We start from the raw sequence: 12,247 nt of genomic DNA on the forward strand, positions 1-12,247 counted from the left end.
ATTTAGTTCTCAACAAGGTTTGAACCCACACTTATGCACATACCAAACCAAGGCCAAACCATTCAACCAATTCAGATTTCATGATAACTCCTACAATTCTAGGAATTTATCATTACACCACGCATTCAATATATAATATGCCAAAAACGCATAATTTAAATAACATCCAAGTGGCACACATAGGACTCGAACCTAAGTCCTCCTACACAATAAAGTACTCTCAACCACTTAAGCTAGTACTTTTTCACGTCATAGTTCCTCACATTAATTGGTTTAAATGTTTCTATTACCCGCCATAATTAAATAATTATTTAAATAATTAATTAATTTTCTCGGGTCTTACACCTGGGCTTAAGAATAATATCTCAACATGTAAGACAAATGGTGGAGTCAGACCCATGCACATCAATTGCAACAATAATTTCTTCCATCCAGACCTCTATGGTATATAACACAACCTATAGAAAGACATAGTTAGCGAAACAGCAAGCAATTGAAGATGTGTACAGAAATTGGAACAGTCTTACAACCGATTGTCGTGCCTACTACAAGCCATGCAAACTTATTTGCCTGGGTTTGTATACAAGTTGAAAACCAGTCCAATTACAAATCGGGAGGAGGTCCTAGAAAACCAACAACACTTTCGAAGAGTGTTTTGGAAATTCAAATCATGCATTGATGGCTTCTCATTTTGCAAACCAATAGTGCAGGTGTTTTGTATTCGACACATTGCACAAAATTTTACAAAAAGATTCAAGAATACAACTCTGAAAAAAGACCTCGTCAACATGGGTGTGTTATTACATGTAAATTTGTCTTTTTCATTTTTTTGGCTGTTAATTTTTCACACCCATTATTAAAAAATAAATTCTTCTTATAATTGTAGCGTACGCATTGATAGAGCCACGTTGTAACTACTACTACAACATCATTAGAGAAGACAACCCAGAAGCAACAGCTTGGGTAGACCAAATTCTAAGGGAGCACTGATGTCTTGTATATGATCAAGGAAGAAGGTGGGGTCACGTAACAACAAATCTGGCTAAAGCAATAAATTATGTCCTAAAGAAGACAAGGAAATTGCCAATTTCATCCATAGTATTGGCCATGTACATCAGGTGCAACACATACTTCACAAAAAGAGGTAGGCAAATATTTGCAATGGTCAATGCTGGTCATGTGTACTCTGAATTTGCGACCAACTTCCTACAATATGCGGACTCCAAGTCAAATACGTACCACGTCCTTGAATTTGATAGAAATACCACAAGATTCAGAGTGGAGGAGATGGTCAATCCTAGAGAAGTACGTCCTGTAGGAAAATTTGTAGTCAAATTAGATGAAAAGTGGTGTGATTGTGGAAATTTTCAAAAAATACATCTACCATGTTCACATGTTATTGTAGCTTGCAAGCATGCACATCACGACTTCAACATGTACATAAGTCCCCATTATAGGTTGGATGTCATCATGAAAGTATATGAAAATTTATTAGGCGAGTTAAGACATGAAGAATATTGGTCACCATTATCTGTTCAATAAATTTGTACTTGATTCAATTCAATGGTACATCTTTTCTTATTATCTTTTATTGTTACTTATTTTACACAAACCAAAAACAAATAACAAAATTATTTAAAATACAATAATAAAATGCTTTTAAATTATTTTACTTATTTCCATCATTTTTAAAATATTTTTTACAAATTTTCAAAGTTTATAATATACAATTTTTTAAAATTATCAAAAACTAAAAGATAACTGTAATTTAAATATTTATAAACATCTATTAAAAATAATTAATATTACACAAATTATTAAAAAAGTTAAATTAAATTGACTTTTATATTTTTAAATTATACATAAAATAATTTACTACACAATACAAAATCTATTTTTAAATCAATAAAATAAAAAAAAATATTATTTTTTTCTTTTAAATAATACCTAAAATAACTAAAAACACAATACTAGATCTATTTTAAAAAAAATTTATATTTAACCTTTAATGTAACATTTTTTAAAAATATAAATAAAAACTAATTCTTATATCTATTTTATTAAAAAATTTTAAAAATATTAATTCTAATTTATTTAAAAAAATAAAAAATAAAAAAACCAAGTTCAGATCTTTCGAATCGATTTCTGACTTGAAATTGAAAAAAAAATATTAAAGGTCGGAATTCGACTTTCAAAAGAACAGATTTTCAACTAAAATAAAAGCAGTGCTATGCGTGTAAATTTAAGATACAGTATGGTATGTATTAAAAAAAAAAAAGCAAACAGCGCTATTTTGAAAAAAAAAATCACATTTTGACACCGGTTTGTCTAATAAAATATATATTATATTATAATAGATCTTTTATTTATATGTAGGACGGGAGTAGAAAGAAAAATGCCAGTATCAACATATCAATAATACTCTTTATTAGGCGTGCTGCTGGTTTTATTATTTATATTTTTTTTAGAATTTGAAAAACTGCTAAGTTACAAATTAAAATTAAGATTTTCATTTTAACTTGCTAATATGTTGACCAGAGTTAAAAGTTTGATTGACTTAAATCCGCTGCATTTCTGAGTCATTTTTCTTCATATATGTACTAAAGTTAGAATGTCTTTGGATGAGATCATGGATTTGAAGAGAAATAGAGATAAAAGTGAATATCTTTAGAATAAGAGGAAGATAATGAGAAATGATGAAAAAAATTATTAAAGTCTCTGAATAATTTAATGTGCTTATAAATAATTTTTTTAATAAAATTAATTAATTATATTCTTAAAATTAATTTTTATTATATATTAGAATTAGAATAAAGTATAAATATTTTTTATATATTTTATCTAATTATATTTGTTTTTCTAATTAATAGAAAATAGTTTTTAAATCTAAGTTATTATAAAAATAAGTAAAAAGTATTTTCTGCGTTTTTCTTTGTATATGCAAAAAGACGAGGGTTCATATTTTTGTTGTTGTTAGCGATTGAGTGCATTGGTTTTTTCTTACTTTCATCGCACATCTTTGTCCCTTTTATTTTTGTTAAAACACACTCGTAAAATGAATGGGTGCTTTCTTGTAAAAAAATGATAGTTTTTAATCTGTATAATTAATTCCAACTTTTTGGTTAAGTTCAATTTGATACTTATACTTTTGGTTTGTTCAATTTAGTACCATAATTATATAAATATATTTAATTTGGTTCTCTCCGTTAAGTTCGAGTTAACACCATGGCCGTACAGGACACTGTCAACCCATGAAATTGTTAATTTTTTTTAATTTCTTTTTTAAAAATTAATTTTTAAAAAAAATTAATTTTTTTAAAAAAAACATTATTTTTTCAAAAAATTTAAAAAACTGCCACTTGTCAGTTTATCATCGTGTCATGTGGCAGCTTACAATCATGACACATGAGTAATAGTTGTTTTTAATTTAGTACCCAATTTAAATTTTTGGTTCAATTTAGTACCCCAATTTTTTTAAAATGATCCAATTTCGTCCTTTTCAATTTGAGACCAAATTAGTAACTAAGTTTAATTATAATTTATATATACATGTTAAAATAATTGTTTTCAATTTATACATCAAATCACTACACCTAAATATTCAAATTATTTTATTTTTTACAAGTGTAAAAAATTTCATGTGTAAAAAATTAGAAAGGTTAAAATGTAAAAAATAAAATAATTTAAGTATTTAGGTGAAATGATTTGATGTATATATTAGAAAAAGTTATTGTAACATGTATATATAGGTTGTAATTAAGCTTATTTACTAATTTTGTCTCAAATTGGAGAGAACAAAAATGGATCATTTCAAAAAAATTGGGTACTAAATTACACCAAAAATTTAAATGGGGTACTAAATTGAAAACAACTATTACCATTGCCACGTGTCATAATTGTAAGCTGGCACGTGGCACGATGATAAACTGACACGTGGCAATTTTTTAATTTTTTTGAAAAAAAATATTTTTTTTAAAAAAATTAAAAATTTCATGGTGTTAACTTCAACTTAACGGGAAAGACCAAATTGAATCTCTTTAGAAAATTGGGGTACTAAATTGAACAAATCAAAAGTTTGGATACCAAATTGAACTTAATGAAAAAGTTGGGGTACCAAATCAATAATTATACCTTTTTAATTTGAACATGCCATAAAATAAGTGAAGTTATACAAAAAAGGAAAAACTAACAAAATATATATATATATATATATATATATATATATATATATATATATATATATATATATATATATATATATATATATGGTGGAGGATAATGGGGCATGGCCTCCCAGAAATTTTCATTTTTTTATAATAGATATTTTGATCTTTTTATTATAAATATTAGGTATTTTGATTTATTTATTATAGATACTAAATCAAATCTTTTATTTCTTCTATAAATATAATAATTAATGCTAATAAATAATAAAATATAAAATCAAACATAATAAAAAATAAAGAATAAAAAGATTTATTAAAATATTTTTTATTTATTTTTTCATTATAGTTTGAGTTTCTCACAAATTGTTCTCATCTTTCATTCATACTCGAGGAAGAAGAGAAGAAGATAATTATTTTGAATCACTTTATGGTGAAATATTAGTTTAATAATTTATTTAATGAGTTTCTTATTATGAAATAAATAGATAATAGAAGAAACAATAGAGAATAGAGAATAGGGAGCAACTCATCTGTGTATTATTATTGATAGGAAGAGTCATATTTATAGATACAACATGTAATCCATAAAGGAAACAAATCAACTTAGTTAATACAAATATTTAGATAAAGAGTAATGAATCATATGAGTATCAATCATATGAGTAAATGTATCAAATCAATGGACAATCATTAATTCATAACACTCCCCTTTGAGTGTCCATTGATAAAAGAATGTGCCTCGTTAAAACCTTACTAGAAAAAACCCTTTGGGATAAAAAAACCTAGTGAAGGAAAAATAGTACAACATTTTGTATTCTTTAATACATATTGTTCATCACATATTTTGTTTCTCCCCCTTATGTAAACTTACATCGTTAAGGTGACGAAGTCCGAACTTGTGAATCATTTGCTCAAAAGTTCTTCTTGGCAAAGACTTTATAAATAGACCTGCCAGATTTTCACATGAATGAATTTTTGGATATTTATATCATCCTTTCAATTGAACAATACACTATTGTCTTCATATATGCTTGTTGATTCCATCTTTGTCGGAGATAGCCACAAATTTCTTGCACATGTTGAATTATAGACCTTATCCAAACATATTCACAACTTTCCTCGTAATTTTGTATGATTAGACGATGTTGCTACTATGGTTTGTTTCATATACCTTCATGAAACCATTGTGCTACCACATGTGAACAAACATCTTGTTTGTGATCAACCATTGTGACATTGTGAGAATATGTAAAATAACATGCATATACATAACTCATTGGTCTGAATCTGAATCACTTGGATGGAATAAGCTCATATTCATAGTACCAAGTAACAAAGTATATGTTTTACTCCAAACCAGTTTCTTCTTATAGTTGAAGAACTATATCTTGCTTAACAAATTTACAGCAAATGCAATATTAGATTGAGTATAATTAGCAAGATACATTAGTGTTTCTATGACACTAAGATATGGTGCTTTTAGACCAAGAAGATCTTCATCATTTTCTTGAGGTCTAAGAAGAGTCTTTATCAACATCTAACAACCTCACAACTATCAAAGTGCATAATGGATGTGACTTGTCCATTTAGAACATTTTACACACCTTAATTATATAAGTCTCTTTATGTATACAAAAACACATTTGTTTAAATACTCAATTTGTAATCTCAAACAAAAAATTTGCCTTTTCAAGATCCTTCATCTCAAATTCTTTTTCTAAGCAATCAATTGCCTTTGTGAGGTCATTAGGAGTTCCAACAATGTTTATGTCATTTACATAAACAATAATTATGGAAAATTCATTTTTGGATCTTTTCATATAAATACAAGAACAAATAGGATCATTTCTATATCCTTATTTTAATAAGTACTCAATAAGACGGTGGTTATGCCACACGTCCTGATTGTTTTAATCAATAAAAGAGCATGTTCAATTTTATTGAATAACCCTCTTTAGAATTTGTCTTGTTGAGCAAATAAAATCCTTCAGGGATTTTCATATACATATGATTCTCATTCTCAAAAGAACCATACGAATATGTTGTAGCATCATCCATTAGATATAAATGCAAACCTTGCTGTGCAACCAGGATAATCGAATATTGCAATGGTGTTGCATCCAATAATAGTGAATATGTTTTTTTTCACAAATCAATACAAGGTTTTATGAACAACCTTGAGCAACCAATTGTGCTTTGTATCTAACAATTTCATCGTTCTTAATTTGATTTTTGCACAAAAATCCATATGTACTGAACGGGTTTCATAACTTCAGGTGTGCAAACTATATGTCCAAAAACCTTTCGTTTAGCAACCAAATATAATTATGCTTCTTTGCATATTTTCATTTTGGCCAATTTTTTCTTTGCCGACAATCTTCAATGATCATTGCTTATTGATCCTAATTGTCATTCATAACATTCATTGCTATGTTATAAGTAAAAGTTTTGTCAATGTTAACTTCATTTTGGTTCTATATTATATGATTCATGACATAATTTGTTGAGATCTCATCATTTTCAACCATTTCAAGTACCTGAGGTTTTTCTGGAACCGAACCATTAATTATGTCAAATGAATCTTTTTGGGATTTCAACCTTTTCGATTAGGTCATTTTGCATATTAGCTCCCTTTCTCATTCAAGAGTTTTTATCTTTGGAACCAATAGGTCTACCATGCTTCAAACGTGTCCACATAAGTTTTTCAACCTTTTTTTTTCCGCATCATAATAACTGATCATGTCAAACAAGACAATCATTTTGATTTGTAAACTTCTAGTTTACCATGACATGCATTTCAATTGTACTAATAAACTTGTAGTACAAACTATAAGAGAATGTTGATAATTTCTCCAATACACTCTTTTTCAACTCAATCATAAAGATATAAAGATATTTCAAATCTTTTTCATTGTTTGTCTCAATTTAATATCCATTTAGACAAATATCATTGAAACTTAATAAGTTTTTATTCAACTTCTTGGTAGAAGTATAATAGCTTTTCTAGAGTCTTCAAATATATTTTTAGTACTATAAATAATACTAACATCGATGTCTCACATTATCAAACAAGAGAAAAATTTATTACTCTTGAGAATTGTATAAGTTGTTCCACTATCAATAAGACACATATCTTTTGGTACTGGTGCAAACATTCATTTTTCATATAAACGTAAATATCAATATGAGATTTTTTTTTGTAACACTCTCATAATCAATGAGGTGATCAATGCTTCCATTTGCTTTAGCAAAGAAAATAATAATATCAAGATGAGTAGCATCCATATGGCCATAATCAAAATCATCATCTTCATGAGCAAAATGTGTTTCTATGTTCTTCTCGTTATTTGTAAGATGCTTTGGTGTACAATAAGTACAACTCAAATGGCCTTTACCACCATAATGATAATATATACTTTCATATTTTTGTCAATATTTTCACATTTTCATTTTTCTCTTTTTCACATTATTGTGCCACTTCTGGTGATAAAATGTGTCTTTGAAATTTTCTTTATAATCATGTCCATAATCAATATCACGATCACAATCACTTCTGGGAATGGAGCAGAACCAATTTGGACAAGTTTCATGATTTTCTATCAAAAGTTCATTGCTTTGTTCAGTCATACAAAGGCATGAAATAAATGTATAATATTTATTGCTGCATTCACTTCTGGGAATGGAACAGATTAGGCAAATCTCATGATTTTTCATCAAAAGCTTTATTGCTTTGTCCAGCCAGCCATACATAGGCATGAAATAAATTCATAATATTTGTGAAATCTTTTTTCACAATATTTTTGTCGCATGAGCAAATCAGTTGCTTAGATGCTTTATTTCTTTCTTTAATGGTATCCTAAGATACCTTGCATCTAAATGTATTTCAACATTTAAAATCCAATATAAGGAATTCTTCCTTGTAATATCAAAGGTCACAAATCAAAATTTTGTAAGATTTGACCTGTTTAAAATTAGTAATAATCACTATAAAAAATAATAATAATCATCGTCTTAATAAATAAAAATAATAAGACGAAGATGAGAATTGACAAAGTCAAATAATTCTTATCATAAGAAGAAAAATATAAGGTAAAATTGTAAATAGAGAAAGGATTAGGAAAAGCCTGGATTGAGACACACATAACACTATTGTTAGAGAGAAAAAGCTTTCACTAGTCCTCAGAGTCCTCAGTTGGTTGGAACATCGTGCTGATAACGTGTTATGAAATAAATAGATAATAGATAATAGAAGAAATAATAGAGAATAGAGAATAGGGAGCAACTCATATGTGTATTATTATTGATAGGAAGAATCCTATTTATAGATACAACATGTAATCTATAAAGGAAACAAATCAACTTAGTTAATACAAATATTTAGATAAAGAGTAATGAATCATATGAATATCAATCATATGAGTAAATGTATCAAATCAATGGACAATCATTAATTCATAACATTTCTTTTATATTATTTTTTTATTTTATGAACATAGAAAAAACATTATTGTACTGTGTATTTTTTATAACTAGATTTTAATTGTGGTTCCATTATATGTATATGTCTAGAGTTTCTCATAAATTGTTCTTATCTCTCATTCTTACCTATTTTCTTTCTTTTATTTCTAAAGAAAAAAAATCTATTACTTTTTCTATCATATATCAGTTGTTCTCTTCCATTCTCGAAGAAATAAAGACAAAAGTAATTTTCTTTTGTTGTATTAAGTTATGTATTCATTTCTATTTTATTAGTGACAATAGTTAAATGTTTAAATTTTGAATGTATTATTTTGGCTCTCCTAACGATGTTGATCTGAGTTGGGAGAAATTAATTTCGCATTGCAGCAATGATTTTTAGGTTTTTCTTCTATTTATTTTTTCTCTATTTGTAAGTTTTGTTGCTTTGCTAGTTGGTTGGGTGTTAACACTAACTTGTGGAGTTGATTAAGACTCATTTGTATCTTTGTTGATTATAGTGAGGCTATTTCATTGGCCAGGAGGACTCGTGGTTTTTTTACTTTTGCTTTGAGGAGTTTTTCATTATAAAAATCTTATATTTTTATTTGTGATTGTGGTGATTTATTACCGTTGTTCCTTGATAGATTCTTGTAAGTTAGGAAAAATCATATCCGCTACATTATCCGATAAATTGGTTGTGTTGTTGTTTTTCCCCATCACAAAGTAAACAAAGGAGTGTTGAAACAATAACTAAACAAAACTATTAAAAAGTTATAGAGATAAAAATATAAACTCAAGCAAAACCTTAAACACCAAACAACATTAAGTAAATAGTATATAAACAAGACGTTAAAAAAGTAAATTACGATAACATTAAATAAGCATGAAATTAATGGAGGTATTATCACTAACACAAAAAAGCCCTTTAACGTCACTCCAATAACGTCTGCCTAAAAAAAGTCCAACGTTAAAAATGACCAGTGGCATTTTTGTAAATAACAGGACCTTTTTAACGTCTGACGTGGAGCGGGCAGACGTCACTTAACGTCTGTTAAAAAATACCCCGACGTCACTTAAAAAAGGACGTCGGCCCCCTGCACAACAGACGTCCCTTGACGTCGGACCAGCACGCGCCCGACGTCACTTAAAAAAGGACGTCACTTACGCATTATGAACTGATTATGTTGTGTTTTCATCCCCATTTGTAGCGTTTTGAGATTCGTCCCACTTGCTCTTCATTCCCATTTGGCCAGCAGTGTGCGAAGACCCTAAACTCTCTCTCAAAGTTCGTCTTTCAATTAGAAGAGGTTAGTTCGTCCCACTTGCTAGTTCATTTTATGTTTTTTCCCACCCACCAATTAAACAATACCTGGGTCTAATTATTGTCCATATAGATTTGGGATGCTTCTCGTTGCAAGAAGATAAGGTCTATGGAGGGTCATCGGTTACGTGTTGGAGCCTTGGCCTGGAGTTCATCTCTTTTGTCTTCTAGCGGCAGGGATAAGAATATTGATCAAAGAGATATCCGTGCACAAGACATCCGTGCACAAGACGATTTTGTCAATAAACTGTCAGGGCACAAATCAGAGGTCAATCTTATTTTTATTTCTTACAGTTTCATCTTGTCTAACTATTCTACTGTACATGATATCCAGCAACATATTGATTTTCCTTTTTGTTTCTTTAAAGGTTTGTGGACTGAAGTGGTCTTATGATAACCGTGAGTTGGCATCTGGAGGAAATGACAACAGAGTATGCAAGTGCAAACTTAAGCATTCTTCTGAACTATTATTCTTTATTCTCATGCACAAGTACTAATAATTTTTTTGGCAGTTTGTATAAAATCAACACTCAACTCAGCCTGTCCTCTTACATGGAGTCAGTCATCTCCCATCACCCTTAGAAATCCAATTCTTGCGATAAAATCATTATTTGCTCTTTCATTGTATAGAAACTGAGACATTACAATGAAAATAGCTTGTCTAGAGTTTATTATACTACTGTAAAGTTGTAAAAAATGCCTAAATTAAATGTCATTTTAGTTGACCATTCATAGTTGAGAGTTATGATTCTTTAAGTTTCTTCCGGCCTATAAATTGTTTTAAGAACTTGTGGAATTTACCACTTCAAATATTAAGACATTTGGAGATACATTTTCTTAAACAATACCTGCTCTGCGCTTTCCATTTTCTTAATACAAATAAAATGGTGTTCAACCTTTATATTTGGCAGGTTTGCAATCTCGTGTGGTCTAAAAATGTCAACGAACTAGTAAGCACACATGGTTACTCCCAGAACCAGATAATTGTTTGGAGATACCCCACAATGTCAAAGGTACACCATCTACTGTGATAAGATGTATCTCTTTTCTTATTTTTACTTTATTCAAACCTGCTTTACCACCATTTTTGGTCCTTTGATGTAGTTTGCCACTCTTACTGGCCACACATACAGAGTTCTCTATCTTGCCATTTCTCCATATGGACAGGTATTTCAGTTCTTTAACCTATTCCTTTTTCTATCACTCTATCTTTGATTATGAAAATGATTTCTTTGTCGTATCATCTATATGTTGTGTTTCTGCTTGTGATGAGTTATATTGTTTCAGACTATTGTAACCAGAGCTGGAGATGAAACACTTAGGTTCTGGAATGTATTCCCATCCCCTAAATCACAGGTAATTTACTCATTTAAAGATGGATAAAAATAATTGAAGCCCTGCGGCTTTTTTGTATTTGTGAATATAGTATGTTTAGTCATACTAGGAACTTTATCACTATTACTTTGACTAGAGATACATTAAATTCACTTTAAATAGTTTTTATGACAGCTGCAGTTTTCATTTTTCTTTCTTGTACTTTTCCCCTTTGAGAAATAACTTTTAATTTCAAGTTGTTTTGCATTTTATTAAAATGAGTGGTGTATGATTACTTGAATTTATCTATTTTATGTTTGTTCCTGGAAAGAAACTAAGTATATAGGACAATTATTATTTGTGCGTATGAAAAATGCTTTGTATATCTTGTTCACGTGGGATTAAAAAATATTTAACCAACAATACAATTATATACTGCAAAAACTTGATCAACAATCATCATGCCAATCCTTTTACTTCATGTCATATATTGCTTAAATATGTTTGATTGATGGTTAATCATCTAGTTATCTCTGGCAACCTCAGTAAAATGATTTAGTGTTTAGATTGGATTGATGGTTGTTCTCATCAAGTGATGGGAATAAATCCTTTTATGTTAAATTTCACATGACCATCCCATGTAAAAAATTTCAGGTATATGGATGTTGTAAAAACAGTTAATTTTTTTTTTTAAAAAATAGAGCAGTTTAACGTCTGGTGTGCCCTGACAAACGTTATTTAACGTCTGACCGTACCAGGGTCAACGTTATTTAACGTCTGATGGGCTCTGACAGACGTTAAATTGCTCAGGTTTTTGGCTCATTTCAGCGCGAAAATTGACGTCTGCTATTATTGGCCTCGACGTTGAATAACGTCGAACTCTTAATGGACCGACGTCAAGTGACGTCTGCTATTTTTTCAACGTTATTTTGACGTCACCCGCTACGACGTCGGTGTTTGAACAGACATCAAAGATAAAAAATATCGG

At 29.1% G+C, this 12,247-nt stretch overlaps 1 protein-coding gene across 1 annotated transcript; it reads left to right on the forward strand.

Moving 5' to 3' along the window:
• Positions 1 to 1,161: 1,161 nt before the first annotated feature.
• On the forward strand, positions 1,162 to 11,380 carry LOC114191279 (protein FIZZY-RELATED 2-like). Its single transcript, XM_028080450.1, has 8 exons — positions 1,162 to 1,305; positions 9,833 to 9,931; positions 10,019 to 10,213; positions 10,314 to 10,376; positions 10,731 to 10,958; positions 11,050 to 11,112; positions 11,233 to 11,301; positions 11,372 to 11,380. The coding sequence occupies exons 1-8, from the start codon at positions 1,162 to 1,164 to the stop codon at positions 11,378 to 11,380; spliced, it is 870 nt and encodes a 289-aa protein (XP_027936251.1).
• Positions 11,381 to 12,247: the final 867 nt, after the last annotated feature.

Source organism: Vigna unguiculata, chromosome 7 (assembly GCF_004118075.2).
Source record: "Vigna unguiculata cultivar IT97K-499-35 chromosome 7, ASM411807v1, whole genome shotgun sequence".
In the NCBI taxonomy this organism is placed as follows: domain Eukaryota; kingdom Viridiplantae; phylum Streptophyta; class Magnoliopsida; order Fabales; family Fabaceae; genus Vigna; species Vigna unguiculata.